This window comes from Myotis yumanensis, unplaced genomic scaffold, assembly GCF_028538775.1.
Source record: "Myotis yumanensis isolate MYYU_CA2020_CCGP unplaced genomic scaffold, mMyoYum1.0.hap1 SCAF_3, whole genome shotgun sequence".
Lineage (NCBI taxonomy): Eukaryota > Metazoa > Chordata > Mammalia > Chiroptera > Vespertilionidae > Myotis > Myotis yumanensis.
The window spans coordinates 41787468-41814500 of record NW_027223754.1 but is presented as its reverse complement, the minus strand read 5'-3'; the positions used below and the strand labels follow the sequence as shown (position 1 = coordinate 41814500).

Sequence of the window (27033 nt, the reverse complement as noted above, 5' to 3'; positions counted from 1 at the left end):
GGCGTCTGACATGCCCAGGACAGGCAGGGGTTTCACGTTGGGGTCATCTAAAGGAGGAAGCGAGTTCCCTACTCCACCCTGCCCTCCTGGGAAACTGCCCTCAGCAGAAACTTGAAGCCTTTTCAATAAGCAAAGCGTAGAGATATACCTAAAACATACAGGCATAATTCTCAAACTATATTTGAATATGTAAAATCCATTTATCTCTGAGATCAGGTGCCGCGCCTACAGATGTGAAAGGCTTGTGATCTCCCCATGACAGGATCGTCCCTACGGCTGTGATTGGCGGCTCCTTCTGCTCTCAAACCTGGAGATGTGCTGAGAATGACCTACTTTAGTTGTTCCCATCAATTATTAGTTTGATATATTAAATAAAATTTAACTGTATTTATAAAATGTACTCAATCACTTTAATTGGATTTGTAAGAGTGTATGATTTATGAAACATTACATGGATTCCTCTGGCTAATATTAGACTTAAATATGACTTAAAATGATGGTTTCTTCCCTTATAGCCATGTGTATATGCATTGCAGGTCTATGTATCTAGAGTTTCTCAAAGATAGGAACAATTTATTTTTCATCTTTGTATCCACTTGGGCTTAGGATAGTACCAGACATATGGCAGCAATCAATAATTTATATTCTCAGCATGTGGCAGTTTTGACTGAACCAGGTTGAGTACGTTCAAATCTTGAACCTTCTCTTTATAAGCTGTGTGACCTTGGGCAAGTTACTTAACCCGTCTGAGCCTTGGTTCCATATTGGCAAAATGGGGATAAAAATAAGACCTACCCCAGAGGCTTATAATAAACAAAAACACAATCATTCTTAGAAAGTACTTGGCATCAGGCTTGGCACATCGCACGCATTTAATAAATGACATTTTTATAATTACATGAACATGTGAAAGAAGCACAGTGATTAAAAGCAGTGGCTCAGGGGTCACTTTGCCTGGATTGACATCCTGGTTCTACCTTTTGCTACTTGTATGACCTGGGACAAGATTGTTATTCTACAGATGTACCAGTTCTCACATCTATTCATTGAAGATATTAGTATTGCCTCCCTTTCTCTGAGACAATGCATGTGAAACACTTAGTGCAGTGCATATATATATATATATATAGAGAAAGAGAGAGAGAGAGAGAGAGAGGCCCAGTGCACGAATTTGGTGTATTAGGGGTCATGCTGCCCTGTGCTGATAGGGGGCGGGGGTGGCTGTGGGGAGGGGCCACAGGTGGTTGGCAGGCCAGCCCCACCCCCTGGTTGAACTCCCAGTCGAGGGGACAATTTGCATATTAGCCTTTTATTATATAGGATAATAAGTAGTCAATAATAATAATAATGGAATTTATTTGTACTCAATAAACAATACCAAGTATTATTACCATACATGTAATTCTCTTTAAAAAATTGGACTAATAATGGATTGATTCAATTTACAAATAAATTTGATCAACATTTAAAAATGGAACTCCCATTTGACCCAATGATCCCACTTCTAGGAATATATCCCAAGAAACCAGAAACACCAATCAGAAAGGATATATGCACCCTATGTTCATAGCAGCACAATTCACCATAGCTAAGATTTGGAAACAGCCTAAGTGCCCATCAGCAGATGAGTAGATTAAAAAACTATGGTACATCTACACAATGGAATACTACGCTGCGGTAAAAAAGAAGGAACTCTTGCCATTTGCAACAGCATGGATGGAATTGGAGAGCATTATGCTAAGTGAAATAAACCAGTCAGAGAAAGATAAATACCACATGATCTCACTCATTTGTGGAATATAGAGAACAACATAGACTGATGAACAGGGACAGATCCAAAGACAGAGAAACAGCGATCAGACTCTCAATCCCCAGAAGGAAAGTAGGGGAGGGAGGGAGTAAGGGGAAGAGATCAACCAAAGGACTTGTATGCGTGCATATAAGCCAAACCAATGGACACGGACAACAGGGGGATGAAAGCATGAGTGGGGCGGGGTGGGGGGGGAGGTTGGGGACTAACGGGAGGGATGAGGACACACTTGTAATACCTTAACCAATAAAGAAATTAAAGATTAAAAAAAATTTGATCAGCAGTTTTTGGACTATCAGGGGCTTAAGTATCCAACCAGTGGCAACAAATGGGGAGCATTTGGGTTTGCTGAGGGAAAATACTTCTTCTACATTTTATGGGGAGGTCTTAAGAGGCAGAGGAAGTAATGTCATGTTTCAGTGTTTGGCTGGATCAGACAGGAAGGGACCCCAGAATCTAGAGTCAAATCTGCAAACTCAGCCGAAGAGATGGCGGTTGTGAGCCCAAGAGTGCTGTCTCCAAGTCTCTCCCTCCCTCCTCGGTGCATTTTGGAGAAATGTTCAGCCACAGGAAGTCTGAGAAATTTGCAGGGTGTCTACTGAGAGTGGGTGACAGTGAGGGCAAATCCAGGTGATCCTTGCTGGGTCTGTGGATGGGCAGCAGCTGTCCCCAGTGGGCCACAGAGCCTTGTGGGAGGGCTTTCCCCCAGATGCACAGGCCACGCAGAGCTCTCATCTGGGAAGGAGCCTGGAGGGAGGCACGTTCTCAGACCTTGAACTTGGAGGTGAAGCAACAAACCCTGTGGTAGCCTCAAACATAATAACTGAGACTCCCAGTGGGTGAACAAGGTCAAGAGGAAGGCAGAAATTGGGAACGTGGGTCAGAGCAGCCACCTAGCCATCAAAACCGTAGGTGCTGAGCTGGTATCAGCCAGGGGCAAAGACCCAGCCTCAGTTCAGGATTTGTCCTAGGAACTGGGGAAAGAAGGAACAGGTGAGGTGGTTGGGAGGGTGGGATTATGGGAGACCTGGACAGCAGGCCTCTTCTCTGTATCTTCCTCTCTACCATTTTCCTTGATGAGTCAAATGCCTGCGGAGGTGGCCTCACGAGTGAGCCACAGAAACACTTATCGACCTTTGTAAAAGCAACTTCTAAATGCTGGCAGAATTCACACATTTTCTTTGACTTCTCTCTTGCTTGAATGAATGATCCCCACCCCCACCCCCATGCAATTTTAATATCAAGTACAAATTTTATCAAGTCTTTCTCTGTAATCAGGATATAAAAATGATCCCAACATTTCTCTTTGAAAATGGATCTTCAGAGACTCAGTAGGCCTTTATGCATCACTAATGAGTTCTTTAGTGAAACATTCTGTCTTTTACTAAAATAAATCTCTCCTATTAAATCTTCCATATGAAAAATCAGATAGCATTTAAGCTGACTAGTTTCATTTGTAGAAAATCATTGTACTTGTTAAGGATTTGGGAGCTGTTACAGTGTATTTTTGATCAGACAGAGGGATCTTATTAGCTGAGTTCGTGAAAAAAAAAAAAAATTAGAGCACACATTCACAGAACCAAATCTTTGTCTTAGAAGATAGCATGGTGTTTTGCTGGTGTAGCCTCCTCTCTCATGAAAAAAAAAGAAAATACATTCTCTAGCATTTCTTGTAGGTGACTATATTAGTTTCCTAAGGCTGCTATTACAAGTACCACAGACCAGGTGACTTAGAACAACAGAAATTAATTCTCTCATGGTTTTGGAAGCTAGAAGTCTGAAATTGAGGTGTCAGCAGGGTCCTGTTCCCTCGCAAGGTCTGGGGAAGGATCTGTTCAGGCTTCTGGCAACCTCCGATGTTCCTTGGCTACAAGATGGCCATCTTCTCTCTGTCTCTGGACATTATCCTTCCCTCTGTGCATGTCTGTCCCTGTGTCTGAATTTCTCCTTTTCACAAGGACACCAGCATTAGCACCCACCCTGGTATCAGCCAGGAGCAAAGACCCAGCATCAGTTCAGGACTGGTCCTGGGAACCTACTTGCCTCTGTGAAAACCCTATCTCCAAATAAGGTCACATTCCAAGGAACTGGGGCTTAAGACAGCAACACATCTTTCCAGGGAGACACAATCCCACTCATAACACTGACCATCCAGTGTCACCTTCCTGACATTCATTATCACACAAGGGTATTCACCTGTTCTAAACAAATCTTTCCCTTGCAGAGCCAACACTCTGCTTCCCATAGCTTCTCCTACTGGCCACAAGGGGCAGTGAGAGAGCTCCTTTCCCAGTGATGGCAGACCATAGTTTAGCCCTGGTTGACTTCAACAACAATGACCTTGGCAAGGACCTTCAAATCCTTCAGAGCTTCATTTTCCTTACCTTTAAATTGGGGTGACATGTTATAAGAATGCTGTGAAGCTATATCGGGATACTGTGTGTAAAATGCTTTTTAAGGTGTGATACGAAAGTTCCATTGCATTTCAAGTTTCTTAGTAACGGCTCTGCAGGGGGACCACAGCACAGACCCTGCAGCCATTCGGCCTGGGTTGGATGTCCAGCCCTGCCACTTCATACCTGTGACAACTCTGGGAAGTTACTGTCCCTCTCTATGTCTCTCTTTTTATCCCATAAAATGGGAATATTTACAGCACCTCTGTTAAGATCTTGTATTGAAGATTAGAGTATGATCTATGAAAAGCACTTAGAAACTGCCTAGTTCATGTGAGGTGCACTATTATATGTCTTAGCTAGTTTCATTGAGGGGGACCACATCTTAGTACCCTACATGCGATACATCCCAGTTTCTAGCATACAGCAGATGCTCCCAAAATGTCTGCTGATTAAAGAAATGGAGACATGCAGCTTCTGCCCCCAGGAGACAGACAAGCTGAGCCCCACACCTCCTCTGTGTAATGCTGCTCAACACCCACCCCTCCCCCCAGCAGTGTGCATAAACACTCGTGCTGTGGTGCAAGGTACCCTCCACCTTCCCAGGCTGTTTTTTCTGGAACAAAGAGCAGCTGCCCCCTGCTGCAGTTCAGTTTGCAGGTCAGTCCCAAGCCACCAGGTAGTCCAAACCAGCCTGAAAGGAATGTTCTTTTCTTATATTACTGAAAATGAATGTGCTCTTTAAAAGATACCCTAGCTTTCCATCTTCTTCCATTTGCTTCTTCACCCAGTAGTCCTTGTTTCCTGATCTTTTCCCCAATCTTCCTCCCGCTCCTGCCCACCCCTTCCCCATGCTCCAATCTATACATCACCAACTCCTCTCCCACCTTCTCCTGGAAGCCTTCCCAACTTGACACCAACAACCAGACAACAACAATCAGGTGTGATATGCAAAATATTTTAATATAAATACCAGGTGAGCAGCAACCAATCAATGGGAATGCACCAGAGCCAGGTCAGGGAGGCCCCCTGCTGTGCCAGATTTAACTCTTTGATTCCTGGGATCCAGGAGGGGGAAGTGGCCGGATTTGGGGTAAGGGGTTGCAGTGATCAGAGAAGAAGGGAAAACACCTGAGACTTGACAGGCTTGGGACAGTGGCTATTTTATAACTGGGACAGAAGTATTTCCATTATTTTGATAAACAGCACAGGGAGCATAACCACTCAATGTCAGACTTTAAGATTGATTGCCTACATGTGTCTGAATTCCAGGAAGCCCTCTGTGAGGGTAGGTGATTCACCACATGGTTTTCAAATCAGACTGAAAAAGACTAGACAATAACAGAAGATGTATAATAAAGTTTTGTGTCTTTGGATAGACTTCACTTATTTAGAAAAAGACCAGCTTCTGGGATTGCTAACAACTGATGATAATAAAAAGAGCAGCCAATATTTACTCAGCATTTATCCAGGACATTGTTCCAGGTGCTGTGTCTGAAGGTCTATAAGGCGAAATTTAACCCCCACCGAGTGGTTGTGAATTAGTCTGGCTTGTCTTAATTTTCCAAACTGCTAACGCTCACTCTGTCTGAAAAGCAATGGGAGAAAATATCCTCTGGTGATATTTATATCTCACAGGATTTGACACAGAAAAGGGGCTCAATAAGATTTGCCAAAGGAAAGGAAGGAGGACAAACATTTTCTAACATGCATTGAGTGACCACCATGAAAGGGTCCCTGTACTGTGGGCTTTGAGAAGTATAAGACATAGACCACAAAGGCCTGCTCTCCCCACAGGAAAATTTCTACTGCTGTGATATTAATATTTCATAGAGCTTCTGTTTCACCCATGGCTACGGTGATGCTCACATTTGTGAATGTGATGTTAGGAAAGCTAGACACTATGAAGTCAAATAGCCACTGGATAGGTTTTGTGTTAGGTTGCTATATCATCAGGATGCACACTAACCAATGTACTTCTGTGACTCAGAAGACATTTATCTTCTGGTTAAATAAAATAATTTTCAAATGAAGCATCTGATGCCCAGAAATTAGTTTCCTTAAATCTCTGGAGATTGGAGGGACTATTTTTGGTCTCACTGATTTTTCTTAACTGACACATTTTCTGTTAACATATAAACAGGATAGATAATCCTTATTAGTATAGACAGGGCTTAGCCCCTTAAACTGACAAACAGCTTTTTCCAAACATAACACACATGTAGTCTGAGAAACCAAAACTGTCCAAGCAACAAAATCCATTAAAATTCAACAAAATATCTAAACATGCTTTGAAATGGCCAACTTCGAACAATTTGACCCTCTTTGCTTCTCCTCCCATTTATTCATTTTATGTTTCACCTGTTTTAAATGGTTACAAAATTAGGTCTTAATGGGATAGGCCAACAGTACTTGAAGGAATAAGGCAGTTATATTGGCATAGTAATGCATGAGTCACAGAGCTCTTCACACAGCACTGGCAATGGCCCCAAGGTTTTCCCAGCCTTTCTGGTGATGATAGGCTGCCCTAAATGCAAATCTAGAGATGGGAAGACTATCTTAGAGGGATGCAGCTCCCTCTAAGGAAATGAAAAGCACTAGCATCGGGCATCACCCCCACCATCAGGAGTGGCAGTGGAATGATCTCTTATGCCTATTCATATGGTTTTCTGGGAAAGAAATGCCAACTAAACTACAGTGTTCATTACCATTTAGGCCATCCACCTGCACAACTTGATGCACACCTTTTCTTAGCCTCCCTACACTCATAGTTGTGCGCAATTTGGTGGTGGGTAACATTGGAGGCATTGGTAACTGCCCATCGGCCTTCGTGCTTTTCCCTAGTTTACACATCCAGCGACTTCTCTGATCTCCTTCATGTCTTCCTACACATTTCCTCTGTACCATGGAAGCAACAGAGGAAAGGAAACACGCCCCAGAAAAGAGACCATAAATATTACCTTTTTATATCTTCAATAAGTACATTTTATGCTTTTAACAAGTGTATTGCATATATAGACTATAAAAGATGATTTGTAATAAAAACTGAATTACTAATAAACAGAAAGAGTTATAAGTTAATGCAAAATATTGATGATTGGGCAATTGTTCATTTTTATGGACCTTCTGGTAATCATTTGCTTGTAGTGACTAGTTTCCTCTAATTCTGGTGCTCGGATGGGGCTAAATTTTATTTGCTGTGGTTGGAACTAATAATACAAAGAGCTCATCTGATTTAATCAGTTTATTTAAATTCAAAAGAAGTCTAAAAGTCTAATCTGCCACTTGCCTTAGCGTAGGGCTATGTCAGTTCCATATTAACGTTTTAAATTAAGCCCCCAATGTAAAGAACCATTCCATTTTCCTACACTTTCACTTGTCCATATCCTTCCAGAAATGTGCTGGCCAAATGTTAAACTCAGCCTTCGCTACCTGACTTGGACCCATAAAAATGACCACTCAATAGAAATCTGCTCACTTACTCAAATCAAGGCCTTAATTTTTCCCCCCACTTTCAAAAGTGCCTTGAGAAATTTTGAAACTAGAGAAACTGAGACTGTGAGTGTCTGATAGTCACTTAGAAAAGTCTGCTAATCAACTTATGTGTCACCAGCACCAAAACAGTGGTCTGTTTGATTGGATTTTTTCACTTTCAAACTGTGTACACTGTAGGTAGTTAATAAATCCTCCTAGGCTTAATCAACTTTGACTCAGCTTGCCACTTGTGCTGATATGCCTCACGCAGTCTTCTCACAATTGTCCAGCGTATCCGGACTGTGGCCAATATGTATCCCTGCTGTCACGTTTCACTCTAACTATCAATGTATGTGGCTTTCTTCTTTGCTAGATTAGGAACATATAAGGGAAAACAGGGGTATAGCAAATTATGATTGGGGTTTGTTTGTTTTTTTCAGAGCAACTTTTGCTTTCTCTTGAGCTCTCACAACCATTAGGAGTTGAGGTGAGGGAATATAATCACCTCCATTTGACAGATGAGAAAATTGAGGTGCAGGCTATTATAAATTAGTTGTAAACGTTCATATGACCATTTTGGAATGAAGCCACAACCAGAATTCCAGGATCATCCCACTATAATCCATTGCTGCTTTAAACTCTAGATTAGTCATGCCATGTTAATCAGTCATGGCAAGTTTCAGCAGGAAAAATATCAAAGAAAAACAGATCTGAGGCTCTTCTGAAAAATAAATGCCAGTGTTGGCATTGATTATGAGAACAAGAATAAAAAAGGGGTAAAGCGCTTGGTAGACAGGCCAGAGAGAAGCACAATGATGGAGAAACTGAGCTAGTATTAGGAAGGTTGTTTTAAATATCATGTACTTTTATCTACTATGCAGAGAAGGTGTTAGCAGTCATAATAATGAGGATGGTGATGATGATGATGATGATAATACTTATAGGGGGCTTATTATATGCCCAGAACTGTTCAAATACTTTATATGTGTTAACTCTTAATCCTTACCAAAAACCTGTGCGGTAGGAACTATTATTATCTTCATTTTACAAATATGGCAGCTGGAGGCCACAAGTACCCAGAACAGAGCTGGGTTGGAGCCCAAGCTGTCCAGTCCCAGAGATTGCTCCCTTTGCCACGAGTTTAAGCCGATCCTCTGGGAGAGGTTCCATGACAGATGGGTTTCAGGAATGTAACTACAGGGCAAAAGCATCTGTCCTGATATCGGGGTTTCACTAAGTTGATTTCACACGTGTGGAATGCAGGAAGTCTGAGGGGGTTCTTCCACGGCCCTCCCGTGGCCAGCTCTGGGGTCCCCAGCAGGCTCCTGGATGCCCCATGTCCCTGCAGGCCACTTTCAGAGCAGACTGTCTGCCCTCAATTGTGGGAGTCAGCATTCTCCATTTCACAGCCTGGCCTGCTCTCTTGAAACCACCAGTCACGTGCTGAAAATAGTGAGTGGCCCAGTCCCAACTGAAAGAGGAGGAACTCAGTAGTTCTGGCTGTGACCCTGGCCCTCAGCTGGAATTCTTATATCCCCAAGGGCCCTTCCTAGAGTCTGCTGACCAATGACGTAGCCCACACCAAGACACAGTTCAAATCATTCCCAACCAATGCATCCAGCAGAGGCCTATTAACTGTTTGAATAATAGGTCATACAAAAATCCATTGCTCTTCCCATGGAAAACGATTGGGATATAGTTGTCTATTAGCTATTCCTGTGGGCAAAAACTCCTATTGTTAATTCCTTTAACAATCTCCTAATTAATGTTTTCTCTTTTCCTTCCATATTTTAATTGACTTTTTCAATTAGGAGCATACTAGGAAAAGATTCTAAAAATTGCTTGTTTTAAAATAAGCAATTAGAAAATCTCATGTTCCAATTAGGCTTTCTCTTCCTCACACCGACCTGATTCTTGAAATCTTTTCTTAGCCGAAGCGGCATGTATTCTATCCCACGCCATGTAACGGCCATGTAATTCTGATAGCTCCCATCTGGTGTTCTGCCAAGTACCTATTACAATTATTCAGCATCTTTCTTCATCGTGTTGAGAATCAACATTGGTACTTGGTATTAGACTTTTCCATGCTTGCTTATTTTAATAAATGTAATTCAGCTGCAAACTCTTACCTGTTTCTAACTATCCTCCCTAATCTAAATATTCCTGGAGTAGAGATTATTTTGGGAGGTAGAATAAACTGCACACAAATCTTACATAAACTCAGAATTATGTTGTTTGTTTTTTTAAAAAAATAAGTGTTCTCTAAACAATGTAAACTATAATAAAATTAGAAGTATAAAATATAATAATTAGGGTAAGTTTTACATGAGGCATAAAATGTAACTCTGGTCTTGATAGTCTCCTGCTTAAAAATTCTCCATGGCAATGAAATTCATATCTTTTAACTTCACTTTCAAAGTTGTTATCTAGCTTCAGTAGACTACTTCCTGCTTCATCTTTTATCAATCTCCCCCCCCCCCCCGGCCCCCCCCTCCACCACCAACCCACACCCCGCTGTATTTTATCCTTGAGGTACTTTCTGAAAGTCCCCAGATGGTATATTCTCTCCCTCTTGTTCTCATTTTGTATTCTGCCCCTCAACACACACACACACACACACACACACACACACTTCTGCTACCACTCACTACTTTGTCAAATTCATTCTCATCCTTCAGGTCTGAATTTAAATGTCACTTCTCCAGAGCCCTTCCCTGACCCACTAGTCTCAATTCTGACCCTCTCCCACCATTCTCTCAGCATCCTCCTCCAGAACTCGTGTGTCAGTTGTGTAATCATACATTTATCTGTGTCATTATTTGGCTAGTATCCATCTTCACCACTAGACTGTAGGCTTCAGGAAGGGAGGCAGTATATCTTGTGTTTGCTCACCTTCGGTTAACCAGTACTTAGCACAATACCTGGCACACAGTAGGACTTCAATCAATATTTCTTGAATGAACAAATGAAGAAGACCCTGGAAGTATACCAAGAACAATGCTGAGTGTGATCCAAACCAGTTGCTATTTCCATACCTGGTGTGTCCCACCTGGAGTGAGCTAAGACCCTGAGAGGGCCCACATGACTCAGGAGCTGCAGTCTCCATATTAGTACCTGGTGTGAGCCCATCTCCTGGCCCTTCACCCGGGCTCCTGTTTCCGGTCCCACACAACTTGCCACAAGGACTCTAGAATGGCACCCTCCCATCTCCATCCCACAGAAGCTGTGCCAGGCCCCTTCTCTACGTCTGGACCCCACCACTCTTACCTCTCTGGAAACAGCATTTAACCAAAAACTGAAAGGGAGGAAGCGTTAAAATAAAACCAAAAAAACAATCCTAGCAACCACAAGAAGACGTTTCCAAGACATTTTTATCTTCATGTCTTGGACTAAAATCGGGAGACACTATTTTTGACACTTCTGTTTTGTTTCACAGTGATATACAAAGATGCTTCACATTTCTGCGCACTACCCTCTCCCATTCGGCTATGACAACTTGCTTTGATAATCAACAGTTTTTGTGTGATGATGTGTATCCTGACAAATCTTACGCCTTAACAAAAACCTCCTTACAAATTGTTTACTGTGTCAAATAGCTTGTTATATTTGACAGTAGCTTTTCCTTTAGGATTTTAGAATCCATAAGATCCCTTAGTAAAATTCTGCTGCCTGGAGTTTCCCAGAGTTTGAATTAGCATTCCTGGGGTACAACACACTTAAAACTGTTAATACTAGATTGAGTTATGGTTCAGGGCTGTCTCTTTAAAAAAATATGGTTACTTACAGAAATACCCCGTAGAATTGAAAGTAATGTTAAATATAAGATACTTGAATAAGTATAATTAAGTAATTTTTATCATGTTTTGACATGAAACTTTATAAAAGAACAAAAAGCCAATCAAAATACAACTAAATCTGTTATCTTGCACTTACTGTAAACAAAATGTCATATACAAATATTTTTATTTCTTTGGAAATATTAACCACACTTACTTTGTGTCTACTATGTGCCAAGTATTTTTCTAAACCTTGTGCATATATTAATTGATGCAATCCCACAATAGACCTTAAAGGGGAACACAGTAATTATTTTCATTGTTCAGATGAAAAGCAAATGGATGCACAAGAAATTCAAAGTAACACAACTAGAAAAGGCAGAGCCATAGTTATGTGTCCAGGCATCTGCCTCCAGAGCTGTGAGTTTAACCACTCCTCCATCCTCGTATCAATGCATGGACCCAGGCAAATGATCCTTTTCCATTCCCAAATCCTCATATATAATTTATTATATTTTAAATTGTTATATGCCTTCTATTATGTTATGAAGGATAATGCTAGATTTTTTATCCTCCATGGATTTTAACTGTTGCTAATAAACAGCTTGGCATAATGATGTGAGTCAAGTAGAACTGGATTTAGAATCCAGCTCTACCACTTACCAATTATCTCACCTTAGGAAAGTTCCTTAATCTTTCTGAGCCCACTTGCTGTTTTGTAAAATAGGGATCATTACAGCTGTTTTCAGGAGAAAATGAGATAATCACATATAAATTGTCTAGCTCATGGGTGATCGATAATATACCTTTCCCCAAGTGTGTAAGTAAGAACACTAGGAAATTACATTAATTCTTATGAAAAAGAAGGTTCCATCAATAAATTACTAACATGATATTGTAAATTATGTTCTATTGGCTGAAAACAGTTTATTCAGTTCCTTAAGAGTCCCAGTTGTATCAAGAGACAACAGCATTTACAAGAAAACCATATTTTTTGTAGCCTAATCGAAATTTTCATGCTCAGTTACAAAGCATTACAGAAGAGGAGTGATCAAATTGACAGTTATCTGAATGAGCAAAACTGAACAGCCAGACTATGGAGGTGTGGATGTCTCACAAATTGCATCCCATTCTATGGAACTCTGCTTTCCCATATCTTCCCATTAAGCGCTCCTGTACCTTTGTGTGGACCTTGTATACCTGAGCCTTTCTGGTGTCAGTTTCTTAGTGAAGTGGTTGTGACTAAAGAGAGTTTGGATTGAGGTTGTCAAAGAGAAGCCTGGGCGGTTTAGCCTTGTATAAGAAATGTCACTCTGCTTAATTCTCCTCCACCCTTGCTGATGGGCAGTAGCTATGTCTTGTGTCCCATGGCCACCTCCAATCATATGTATGTATATGAACACCTGACATTAAGGCAGCCAATCCAAAGACTGGTCACACACCTATGCTGTAGGAGCAAGCACCATCATAATACTTTCTTGCAATTTGGTTTTTGCAAACTGAGAGACGAAAGCATTATCAAGGGAGTGCAGAAAGGGAGATAAAATAAGAGATGTCTCAAGCAAGTTGGTAGGTCTAGGGACTCTGGGATGTCACTAAACAGTGAGAAAAGTGAAGTTAGGATAAAAATTTCTCCCAAAACTTGCAAAGTATATGAAAAGAGAGAGATTCCTAGACTTCTTTGATTTAAATTGTTTTTAAATAATGGTTCCACTGTACAATAGACCTTCTAACTCTTGACCATGGAAAGCGGAGTGAAACATCCCAATATAAACTTGAGACTAAGGAGACACACTGACACTGCTCATTGTTATAGAATTTTATTAGCAGAAATAACCAGTTCCTTCTGATGTGCCCAGTAGCCGCCTCTGTGTCCTTCCCGTAGAGGCTGACACAATCTCCAGTGCTGCTAACAGTGGGGCCTCAGGGCAAGACTGGCGATGAGCGCAGGGAGAGAGCCTGTGCTGCCAAAAGTGCAGCTGACATCAGTGGGGAGCAGAGTGAGAACTCCAGATGTTTAGAATTAGGATGACTATAAACAAATTTGTATCCCCAGATCCACCAAGCTTGCTTTTTAAAATTATTTTTGTATCTGATAAACAAACCCATATTCTCTTTTCTCGGTTGCAGATAGACTAATTCTGTAGGGAATGATAATACTCATACTGGTTAACACAGCTTGCTATTCTTTCCCCAGAAATTGCACAATTCACATCAACATGATTCTCTCAATTGGTAGTTTGGGGACTTCAATATAAACACTACCATTTTCAAAGACTCTTTAAGACTGGTTTTATGCACATGTATCACCTTATTCATTTTTTTCACTGTGCCAACTTTCATGTCCAAATGTTACTTTAGCCACAAATATTCTTCACTATGTCATATCATGACATTAAATTTGATACAACTGTCATGGGAGTGGGGCAGGGACATGGGGTAGCATCTTTTGTGCAGCAAGCTAATCAGTTGCAAGAGATTATCTGAATTTGTGCCTGGAAATTTCACCAATGCATCTGTGACTAAGAAGAGTCCACAACCATACTACCATTGCCTCTACTACAATAATTTGAATGAGGGGTGTCTTCAGCCAATCTGAAATACACATTTCAAGAGGTTCTTATTATTATTCCCACTTTGTCATCACTCCAGCATGCACAAACCGATGTCTAGTAGGTTCAAAGCCTCCTTTTGATACGTCACAATAAATAGGCCCTCCATACTGCCTAGGACAGTGATGGCGGACCTTTTGAGCTCGGTGTGTCAGCATTTTGAAAAACCCTAACTTAACTCTGGTGCCGTGTCACATATAGAAATTTTTTGATATTTGCAACCATATTAAAACAAAGACTTACATTTTTGATATTTATTTTATATATTTAAATGCCATTTAACAAAGAAAAATCAACCAAAATAATGAGTTCACATGTCACCTCTGACATGGGTGTCATAGGTTCGCCATCACTGGCCTAGGAGAAGCATGTATCTTTACTCTCAGCAGTCACATTTCTTTAGAGTCTATTGTCAGAGATAGAATCCATTAAAAACAACAATCGATCTCAGGCAGCTTCTCTACTCAACAGGTTTGAGCAAGTTTGATAATTGCCTAATGCCTGAATCACCCCTTATATGTTCCAACTGTGTTCTATGTTCCAACACATGCGTGCATGCACAAACATACATACACACATGGGATCCTTACCTTTGTATATACAGAGTGATTGTGAAATGGTTGACAATAGAGTTGAAAGCTACCAATAACAGTCCTAAACCAAAACGTTCATTTTACAGGGCCGTTGTTCAAGAGAGAACTGCAAGTATCTTCACCCTCCAACACATTTAAAAACTCAACTAGAAATTAATGGGAGGAACAATTTGATCCAGCAAAAAACTGCAGCAGCAATGCTTGCCCAGCAGATGCAATTTATGTTTCCAGGAACCCCACTTCATCCAGTGGTGAGTACATCGCATCTAATGAAGGGCTGGATGATTAAAGTGTTGGTGTGGGCGATGCCACATTGACCTCGGATGGCCTCCCTCTACTTTGTCTCTGGCTACAATTAAAGCAAAAAGCTTTGACGCTAAAGGGATGCTGAAAATAGAGTTTTTAAAATTATTTACATGGGAACATGTGTGTGGAAACAGTAGGCAAAGACAATTTCAACTCAATATCTGGATGCCACTCCAGCTCTTTCTCACCAGTAAACTCTGTGTTTGAACCATCTTAGAATGCTAATAGTTCTACATTTTCATCTGGAGTATGAATTGATGATCTCTGTGAAAAAGAGGTTTTGATGACTAAACTTTTTTTTAGCAAGATAGTTGACAGATAATTTAGTTCAATGGCATCATTTTAAGAATGAGGAGTGAGAAACCAGAGGTGTTAAATTGACCAGTCTGCCCCACCTGGAGCCTGACACCAGCCCAAAAGGATGATGTCTTAGTCACCTACACCTCCTGTCTCTCCAAGGCTGGGCGTGGCAGCCTCGGCAAGGACCACAAGGTTAAATGTATTGTGTTGTCTAATATTTTCTCTCTGATTTCACGGCATTTCAAAGCCTTCCTTGGCGGTCTGAAAATTGTTTTAGAAATGAGGTCCTGGAGGAAAGGAGTGCATTTGGCTTCAGCAGATTTCATTTATATTTGTGAATTATTTGTCAAAAACAATCTAACTGTTTTTTAAAAAAACAAAGCCAGTGAAGTGAGCGAAATTTGCCTTTTTTAAAAGAAAAAAAACGTACGTACACAAAAGACTATTGTTTAAAAATCAGCCTTTATTGTATGAAAATTCTTATTGAAAGCTGCTAAATTAAAAGGGATAGCTACCAGTGAGTTGAATTTTTGTACTGTGTGTCTGTGAGATGAGATGGGGAGGGTGGGTGTGGGGATGAGGGGGGGGAATCTGGGGGACTAATCTGCTTATCTCAAGGTCAAGAATCTGCTTATCTCAAGGTCAAGAATGATGGCACAAAGTAGCCAGGAACAAGCTCTACCCAGAGGAAAAAACACAAAAACAAGTGCCAGGCACAGGTGGCTCCAAGATAAATAGGATATAGTCTTTTGGGGATAGACAGATTCAGGGAAAGGGCAAAGTAAGGTTCAGGCACAGGGAACTGTGACTTTGGATAGGCAGGAAAGGTTGCTTGGAAGAGGTCCCAAATAAGTGCGTCCTAAAGAATGAGTAGAAGTTAGCCTTGATGTAAGGAAAACACAAGTAGCGTTCTAAACACCTTTAACACCAAAAATAGGCATTTAAGTAGACCTATTTAAAACCACACACATGTATAATTTATGGTCCTCTTTATTGATGCATGGATATAAGTTATTTTTTAAATTCTCTAAATGCTAAAATAGTTTAGTTAAATGACATTAAATAATGTCTATGGGAATAGATTTAGAACAACCAAGGTCAGCATGGTAACACTGTAGTATATATCTCACTCATTTTAATCATTCGCTTCTTATTTATTTATAATTAATAAGGATTGACCCTGGTACTCAATAATGGCAATGTCAATAAGAAAACTCCATTCCTGTTGCTATTAGTTGAACTTTTTTTGAAAATTATGTATAATCTCAAATATTAGTTAGATGTTAATAACCATGATTATGAAAAAGGTATAGTACATTTAAATATTTTAATAGAGATTGTTAAATTACAAGAAGTATTAGAATAAAGTGTGATAACCTTACTCATCAACGCTACAAGCAAATGACTTCAGAGTCTCAGGAATTAATCGGTGACCTAGTACAGTGTAGTAGGCCAAATAGTGACTCTCAAAAGTACCTGGAACCTGTAAATGTTACCTTAAATGGAAACAGGGTCTTTGCAGATGTGATTAAGCTGGGTATCTTGAGCTGAGGAAATCCTCCAGGATGAAATGGAATCACCTCTCTCTCTGTCTATGTCACCCAAAGACCTAGCTTTTTCTCTGGATAATCAGCAACCCCAGAGGCAGCAGAAGACAGTAGCCGGGATCTGACTAATGGTCACAGTGTCTGGACCCCTGGCAGGCTAAAGATAATATCTTAACCTAAGTTATATGTAAGTTCCTGAGCTCTAAGGTGCAACCACCCCCTGGCTACTTTCCCATGAAACCAGGGCAAAAGATCACAAGAATAGGCCTCAGAGCTGTCCTCGAGACCTGCAGAAATGATTCATTATCCTTACTCACCTCTGACCAATCAGCTTCCAGCAAGACCCTGAACCCCTAACCTATGATGGCTTGTGATTTTGCCCTATATAATCTGTAATCTACATGCCATTGGAAAGTTCAGACTTTTGAGCATTAGTTACCCATTCTCCTGGATGGCAGCATACATAATAAAGTAGCCAATATTTACCTACTAAATCAATAAATAAATGCAATTGCAACTATCCTTATAAGAGAGATACAAAGGGAGAGTTGACACAGACAACGAGGATAAAGGCAATGTGCCCACAGAGGTCAAAAATGGAGCGATGTGGTCACAAACCAAGGAATGCCAGCAGCCACCAGAAGATGGAAGAGATAAGGAATCCTTCCTAGAGACTCCAGAGTGAGTGCGGTCTTGCCAACAACTTGATTTTGACCCAGTGAAACTGATTTCATGATTCCAGGACTATGAAAGGATAAATTGTGTTGTTTTAAGCCACCAAGTTTGTGGGAATTTGTTTGATCAGCCACAAGAAATATGCAGAAATTGTTTAAGATAAAATAGAGAAACAAGTACCACTCCATTTTTAGATTTCTTTGAAGTTAAACTTCTCTATATTTTTCTACTCCCTCTAGCTCCCATCCACCCTTAAATCTTCTACCAGTGATCTTCATATTTCTAAACTGAGGGTCACTTTTGTCTTCACTATATTTGTTTGACCTCTTAGTAATATTCGGCTTGTATAATCAATCTCTTCTTTGTAGAGCACTCCTTCCTCTCTAATCACTCCTTCCTCCTCTTTCTCTACCATATTTCTCTATGTGTTGAAATTACTAATTGAGGTTCCCAGCACTGGACATCTCTCTCATCTACCCTCTCCTTCCTGGTCTCATCCATTCCTATGACTGTAAATCATCTACAGGCTAAGAACAATCCCAAATGTATGCTTCCAGTCCAAACTTGTCTGAGCCTCAGGCTCCTGTATCCAACTTCCTATTGGACTCACTTTTAAATTTCTCACAGAATCTCAACATGTTAAAGATCAAATTATTTATTCCACTACATTTCCATCTCAGTAAATGCAACCAGCAGTTTCAAACCGAAACCAAGCAGACTCTCTCTTGCATACTTTTTCATGTCTATTTCATCAGTAAGTCCTAATATATCTGCCTTCAAGTCCCAGCACCCTTGTTGAGCTACCATAAACCTATTTTTCAAAATACATTGTGGGCATTTCCTTTCTAATCTCTCGGTTTGTTTTATTTCAATGTATCCTGCATATAGCAACCATAGGAACTTTTTAAACATATAAATGAAATCATATCACTCCCTTGCTTAAAATATTTCAATGCTTTCCCATTTCACAGGGAGAAAGCCTAAACATATAGCCTTATCTGTGATCTGGTCCTCACCCAGCTAACTACCTCACCCTGAATCCACTGAGACCAAACCACACCTTCAGTTCTGTGAACACATTCTGTGAACACGCAAAGCTCTTGCTTGCCTCATGGTCTCTGCTCTTGCTGGAAGTATCCTATTATCCTTCACGTGTTAACTTCATCTCATTCAGAAGGACTCTAAATCTATTCCCTGCGATTTACCACCCATCTCCATCACGATCAATGAAGCCTCCTCATTTCTACTTACCCATAAACATGAATTGTAATTTTGCTTGTTCTTGCCCATTAGAGTTTAAGTTTAATAAATGTACATACAGTATTTTGGCACTGTGTCTATACCAATAAGTATTTATTAAGTGAATGAAAATACAATTCATTCCTTCCTATCATAATTCTTCTATCTCAAATTCACTATATTTAAAAATTCCCTGCTCTTTTGTTCCTTCTAGCAGTCTTTCGCTCCCCATTTCTGATAGAATATAACAGTAATTCTTCTTTTCATTTTCACCCCATCACACACACAGTCTTCATATGTTCACTCAAGATGAAGAAGCAGGTGGGTAGCCTTTAGTAGAACAGAGATTTAAGAACCTATACAATACAGTCCTTGGGGACAAGGTCTGACATTGAGAATTCTGCCCTTCAGTGATGCTTCTGGAGTAAAGGAAGGAGGTTTAAGGGACACCATGTATTAAGCCTTTCCGTTTAAGTGCCAAATACGTACCCTTTGAAGTCAAAGCTTTCTAAATGCATGAACTCTCACACTCTTGTTTTAAAGTCAGTTGATGAAATTTTAGAGCCATAAATATCCCAGGCCACTCAGCTATTACTCCTCAGTACCAGCCCTTCCTTGCCACTACAAAATACCAAAGAACATGTGGATGTGTGTGTGTGTGCGTTAAATCTTTGAACCTGGAACTACTGATATAACGTACTGTGCGAAAGAAGAGTGGAGAGTTCTGGGGAGAGAAATCCGGAAATGTGGAGTGAAGTAACGAGGGAAAAAATAGCAAGACCAGCATTGCAGAAACTATTTTCTTCCAGAAGACTTTCTGTGGCTCTTGTCCTCTGACCTCTCCAGCTGCAGCTAGTGCTGAGAGATGACAAGGACCACATGGATCCCGTCTCAGACAGCCTGGCAACAGCCCTTCTGCAGAAACCATGAGCCAGTTCGCCCAAGCTCTCGCTGGTACGCTTCCAGGAACAGAATCATTTGGAGGTGCTGTCCTTCTCCTTTCCCAGCTGCCAGCTAAGAACTGAATTGAGACACCATGATGTGTTGTCAGCCTGGACTCTGCCTCTGGAAGTTTAATTTGAATTTGGAATCTGAGAACCCATTTCCCAAGGCAGCAGCATCCCACACAGCTGTTCAGAGCAGCCCTACATCTCTCATCTGTAGGAGGCCCTGGATGAATGTGGGCCACAGTTCCCCGCCAACACTCACTCTCTTTACGCTCCAAAAACATAAGAGCAGCTAGTGTTTTTTCTTCTTTGGTTTTAAGACATTACCAACAAAATCTAGTGAGTGCAGAAGAATGGAAATAGCCCCAGTCTTGGAGCCAAGAGTCCTGGCTATTTTGTCCTGCCTCTGCCTCAGCAGCAATGACCTTGGGTAATCCTTTAGTCTCTACACTAAATTGCTTTCACCTATGAGACTGCAGTTCTCGCTACCACACTTGCTTCTCACGGATACTGACAAGATTAAAGAAGACAATGTGTGTAAGGAGGGATTAGCCAAAGAACATATATGCATAACCCATAGACACAGACAACAGTGTGCCGAAGGCCAGAGGAAAAAGGTGCTAAGGGGTGGGAGCAGATGAGCAAAGAGGGGGGATGGGGACATATGTATTAGGGTAAGCAATAAAAATAAGTTAAAAAAAGAAGAAAGAAACAAGCTACCAACATAACAGCACAGTAGCCACACAGTAAAGCAAATGTATACTAAGACAAACAATCCAATTAAAAAATGGGCAGGACACCTGAATAGACATTTCTCCAAAGAGGACATACAAATGGCCAGGAGACATATGAAAAAATGCTCAAATGTTTTTACTTTTGAATAATACTTTTTATGAACCATGTTACAATTATTAGCAATAAACAAACTAAAACATCCATTTAAGATTATTAAATTAGATGAACAAGTAACATATTTTGGAAAGCAACATTAGCTAATTACAATAGATTTATTGATATCCAAAAAGGTTTTGGGAGATGAGTTTTGAGGTTCTGATATCCTACTGACTGTCAAGGTGTGCCCTTGTGTTTGTGTCACCACACTGACCCTGGCTTCACAAAATCCATGGAGAGAGGGTTGGGGATTTGCTTCTGTAGAAAGTCAAAAATGGAGGTGTGGGGGAGGGCTCTTTTCTCTAAATATTTATTTTGATAAATAGTCTCTGGGCTAAATGACACATTTAGTACAAGTTTCTTTTTTAATACTTATTTTCCCTCCTCATCTATGACAGTGGTCCCCAAACTGGGCCACACAACAGATCCTGTAGCAAACATTTTAAATGCAAATGTCAAGGCCCCTGCCTAGACCTGTTGAGCCAGAATTTGTGATGTCTCTGTTTATGACCGCCCCGCCCCCCACCCCCAGGTACTTCTGATATAGCTGGTTCTTTGTGTCACTGATCTGTTATGATTTATGACCTCTCAGGATTCACTTTTTAAAATCCTAACATTAGATAGCCCTTGTACCATTTTAATCACTTGGCTTTGTTTCAATAGTACTAAATTATAAACGTTATAGTTCCTGAAAACCACAACTTTCTATAATTCTGACTCAAACGGGTTGAAAATGGAAAACATACACATATGAAATTTTGTAGAAAGTCAAGGAAGAAAAAAATCCCAACTTCCAGCTATTTCCCATGTTGAGACCTCATGTTGCAACATTCTTCCAAAGTGAATTTTATGTCTAAACCATAAAGATCTGAGAACCGCTCGTGGGAGTGCTGTAGCCCCAGCCCTCTAAGACCTTTCGAGTCACCTCTTCCAGCCCCAGCCACTCAGCGAAGACTTTCAGCCTCTCCAAGAACTCCCTGCACAAACTATCACTAATTTACTGTTTTCTAACATGATCATTTGTAAGAGATATTTTTCAGTTATTGCTGTCAACAAAAAAATTTGTTTAATAAACATAGATTGTTATTTTCCCCATATGTTCAACAGCTCATTCAGAGCCATAAATAGACAACAAGAATGTTACCCACAATGTATAAATAGAGACGTACCATGACATGGCCAACAGCACAGTTCCGCATTAGAACACTGCATTAACATGTCACTGCAAATATCTGAAAATTGCTCCTAAAAATAAACAGATTAAAACTCATCCAATAACTGAAAAACAGACAAGCCAACAACAACCATTCAGGTCCAATTCAATGTGAAATTTAGTCTAAGAAAAATCTTTATCTAGCATCTTAAATTTTTAACATTGGCTCTTTAAAAAGTGAAGTGAAGTTTCTTGTTCTCTTAAATGCATATTATTTCCTTTCTGAAAGGCATATTTGTAGGTGGAGCTTTAAAAAATAATCATCCCATCAACCTATTTCTTCTTATCCCTGGACAAGGAGTACAGTGATAAGGAAGTTTAATAAGGTACTTTATGCCTTTATCACTGCTGCGTTGATTTATGTGGCCTAGGAAACCAAACCAACTTTCAACAGTCAATTGAAAAATTGGCCACTTGAAAAGTTCAAGCTTTTCATTCACTCTTTTAAGAAAGAAAGGTTAGTTCAAGACATACTTAAGCTAGAGGAGGAAATAGTAGGTCTATATTGAAACTGCAGATGAATTTTAAAAATATTCATGCTAGTGAATATGGAAACATACTGGTAAGTATGAAAAAATAAAATCCCTAGTAATGTCCACTTTTTAAGAATGTATAAACTTGGTCAGGCTATAATCAAGGTTTTTTTTCTTTATTCCTCTCCCTTTGAGAGACATGTAGGAGGAATCAAAGACTATGAATCAGTATTCTATAGGTTTTACTACTGCAGTGTTAGGAAATTTAATACTTTGGAATGATGAGCAATTAGAGTGAATATATTTTGTTGAGGACACTTTCATAGAAATAAAAGTTTAACCTGTAATAAAAGCAAAGGTTTAACCTGTTCCCTGTAATTAGGTTCCTATGATGTTCTCCAATGTTTTTGTATGGTTTTGAGAAGAGAGGGTCTATATGGATTTAATTTTTATTAAGCAAAACCAAACAGGGAAGTTTAATGAACTTACATAGTTCAGAATAGATTTATGCAACTAACACAGAGTCTTGTACAAGATGAATAAATTTTGCTCAAATGACATGATGGTGATTTTTTAAAGTTTTATTCTAAAGATATCTTTATCCTCTGTTATCTTTCTTTAACAGCCCACTTTTCCTGTAGGTCCCACAATAGGGACAAATACGGCGATTAGCTTTGCTCCTTACTTAGCACCTGTAACCCCTGGAGTTGGGTTAGTCCCAACAGAAATTCTACCCACCACACCTGTTATTGTTCCCGGAAGTCCACCTGTCACTGTCCCGGGCTCAACTACAACTCAGAAACTTCTCAGGACTGACAAGCTGGAGGTACTTCCATTTTATTTGTGGTTTGAAATGCATTTGTGGTAGAAGTGTACTTCTATGTAGGTAAACGCTTGTAAGATATTGCACACACATTCATCTAAAAGCCGTGCATTCATGATTCTTTGGTTTGAATTTGAAGCCAAGTATAAAGGAAATTAGTCTGTGGGAAAAGAGTATGTTTAACACACAAAAAGTCAGCTGCAAAATATTAGCAACCAGTGGAACACTGAATCAATCACTATGGCAGCCATAGTGATGGCTCCTGAAGGCCTCCAGCTGGGCTAGGCTTTCACCTTTGCTGGATTCTGGATTGGTCTCCAGGGGGCAAGTCAGGAGCCCAGAAGCCAGAGCAGTGGGGGACACTCAGGGGCAAGGGTGGGAATAAGTCGGATTATTACTGTTGACCAGTTGGGATGATCATATCTCATTATTTTAGGAACTAGTATGGCTGTACTACAACGTTCCAAGATATCAGCCCTCGGTGTGTTGTTGGTAAACAGGGGGAATTGCAAACTGGGCAAATTTGTTGATTGGGACCGTTTCTTCAACTTACACTTAAGTGTTCTATAAAAGCCAAGAAAACAAATACATATATTTATAAAACATAATTCTTAAGTCGTGAGTCAAGCCAACCCATCTGTACTTTACTGGGTAATATTTCTCTTTAATCAGAGTTAGAGGATTCATCCATTTATCTTAACTACTGTATCCTGTGATATTTAATAGAGCATTTTATATGGGTGTGTAAAGATTTTAATGGATTTTTCAAAGAGCTCCTTTAATTCCACTACCAATTAAAGTTGTTAGGTGATATATGTATGGTTAGGATGTACCCTGAGCTTTATGTTGGATCCTTCGAGAATGTTCTTTCAAACATACATTTGTTTAAATATCCACCCAATAAATCTTGAGGGCGGCAAAATGTTGCTGCCTAACGTCAGTTTCAATCCAGAGTATATGGATCTCCACATGAAAAGACTGCGAATTCTAATCACTACTGTTTTGATCTAGCCTGTCCCTGTGAATGCTGAACAGACCTTTCATGGGACTAGATAAGTGTTTTGGGCTCCACCTGCTGGACCCATGAAGCTTTAGTGTTCAGTACGTGACTGTGTGGTTTTAGAAAACAGATTAGATCAGCTGAGTTGGGAACAAACTGTCGTTCCCAACAGTACTGATGGGCAAAGATATGTGTAAAAATGACTCACCATGACTTTATCAGAGCAGCTTTCAGTTCCCACTTCAAACCAGGAATGAATTGGCCACACACAGAGACCCTTGGTAAATGCTTACTGGCTGGCCCATACCTCTGATGCAGTCTCAGACTGGAATCATTCCATTTACAGAGGAAGGCTTACTCAGAATCTGTGGGAACATCTTAGTAATTCTTATTGTGCACATTTCATGAACTAAGGATGGAATGTTGGCTAATATTCAAAGTAGGAAGAAACAGTTGACAATTTTGTGACTTATCTGTTTACTCTTCAAACTTGCTTGGTGACTGGGGAGTGACACTGTAGTTCCCCAGTACGTTTGACTGTCACAAGGCTTGACCGTCATATCAGTTGACCCTTCATATAACATCACTGATGATCCGGATGTGAACCACCACTTAAATATGCCCACTTTGGGGTTGGAGCCTAAAGAAAAAAATAACTTAACATTTTACTAGTAATTCTTCCCTGCTAATGATATTTATAAATCTAAGAATTATGTATATGTTATTTATGTTATTTCATGTTCTAATATTCAGGGCAGAATTAAGGATACTCTTTAAATTCTAAAAAACAAACAAAAAAAAAACCTTTATACAGTAAACTCTTGATTCACCAGAATTTTCAGAGCATGGAGCATTCTAGTTACTTGAGGTTTCAGGGTAACTAAGGATTAAGGAATAAAAAAGAAACAACACACAACATTTCAAACTCTATTCTACTTCCCTTCATTTCTTCCCCTCCCTTTACCTCTTCCCACATTTCTCTCTTTTTTGTCCTTTTAAAATATGTTTATCATTTTTCTGTGCTGTCAAAAATAGTAATATCGCCCTGACCAGTTTGGCTCAGTGGATGGAGCGTTGGCCTGTGGATGCAAAAGTCCCAGGTTCGATTCCAGTCAAGGGCATGTACCTTGGTTGCAGGCACATACCCAGTGGGGGGTGTGCAGGAGGCAGCTGATCGATGTTTCTCTCTCATCAATGTTTCTAACTCTCTATCCCTCTCCCTTTCTCTCTGTAAAAAATCAATAAAATATATTTTTTAAAAAAATAGTAATATGGTGACCTTAAATGAAAGTTTTTGGTGGCTTTGATATCATAATTCTTCAGATTTATTATCATGCTATCTTTGTAGAGCAGGGGAGACCTAGGGGGAAACTGGAGTATTCACGCCCCCCCCCTCCGCCCATTTCCCATTCTCAGAGAGGAGGAACGAGTTTGTCATTTCCCCCTACTCTTTTTGGAGTTGTACAGCTATGGCCTGGTGGCTTAAACTATGGTGAAATTATCTCTCCATGCAAAAAACCTATAGCATTCCAGAGTTGTTCAGAGTAGGAGAAGATTTGTGTGTGTGTGTGTGTATATGTATATATATATATATATATTCTCCAAATTATTATATATATTTATATATTCCAGAAGCAGTGGAGGCCTTATTGATTTCTCTTTGTTATTTTCCCCAAACTGCAGATTTTGACTTATTTTCTCAATATCCACTCACTCTCAACCTAGAAAAGAAGGCAAAGCAAAACTCAAAATCGTTTTTATTAGGGATTCTGGTTACTTGTGTTCTTGATAATCAAACTTGCATTGTAAATGGCACAAAAGCCACCCTTCAGAGAAACGAAAGGAATTAATTCAATTAAAACACACACACACACACACACACACACACACACACACACACACGGCTGCACGTGCAGAGGCAGCGACCAGGCCCCGTGCTGCATTGTCTGCTCTCGCCCCCTGTGTCCTAGGTCTGCAGGGAGTTCCAGCGAGGAAACTGTGCCCGGGGCGAGACCGACTGCCGCTTCGCACACCCCGCCGACAGCACGATGATCGACACAAACGACAACACCGTAACCGTTTGTATGGATTACATAAAGGGGCGTTGCATGAGGGAGAAATGCAAATATTTTCACCCTCCTGCACACTTGCAGGCCAAAATCAAAGCCGCGCAGCACCAAGCCAACCAAGCCGCGGTGGCCGCCCAGGCAGCTGCGGCCGCGGCCACAGTCATGGTAAGTGGGTGCGCCCGCCGCGCACCTTCCTCCCCCCAGGAGCCCGCGGGCTCCAGGCGCCTGGGTCCTGCCGCTCTCCACACCCGCTGGGAACAGGGAAGGCTGCTATTCCTGCTGCTCCGCTGCCTAAGTTCTGTTGTTCTCCCTCTTTGTTTTGTTTCCCCCTCCCTCCCTTCTTCAGCACAATAAGTATATCCCTCAGGGTCAGGTAACCAAGGGCAGGTGCCAGCGCCCTCCCCGGGGCCAGTTCTGTGGTCACAGACTGGGGTTCTTCCTGGGAGAGGGGCTCCAGGGCCTCCTGCTGAACAGGACGGTGGGCACTGGCGCTTAAGAGAGTGGGAAGCTGAGCAATAAATAGACCGCATCTTCGCATCTTCGGAGAGCAGACCCTGGAGCAGAGAAGTAACAACAGGTGACCGGTCAATGACTGACGCTTTCCTATTCCCATTGGTTTCCTCTTTTCGTTTAGTCATCACGGGCGCCAAGGGATTTGCTGCAAACTTTCTCTCCCTAAGTGAAATTTTACACAGAACACCAAGTCATGAGAGAGATGAAAATGGAGCTGTACTGGCTGGTTCTTAAAAAAATAAATGAGTAATTAAATAAAATAAAAATAAATAAATACATACATACATACATAAATAAATAAAGGCCTGTAACCTAGCATCCAGAACTTGAGTCACTTTCCTGTCCCTTAGAGACCAACAGGCACCTCATTATCAGCACT

At 40.6% G+C, this 27033-nt stretch overlaps 1 protein-coding gene across 6 annotated transcripts in view; it reads left to right on the top strand.

The window, feature by feature from the left end:
• Positions 1-27033, top strand: part of MBNL2 (muscleblind like splicing regulator 2) — a 172290-nt gene that overhangs the window by 103755 nt on the left and 41502 nt on the right. For all 6 annotated transcript variants that reach the window (XM_070408725.1, XM_070408724.1, XM_070408722.1 and 3 more), the window contains exons 3-5: positions 14745-14909; positions 22875-23075; positions 26043-26306. In XM_070408725.1, the coding sequence (XP_070264826.1) occupies positions 14745-14909; positions 22875-23075; positions 26043-26306 (630 nt within the window). The remainder of the gene's footprint in view (positions 1-14744; positions 14910-22874; positions 23076-26042; positions 26307-27033) is intronic.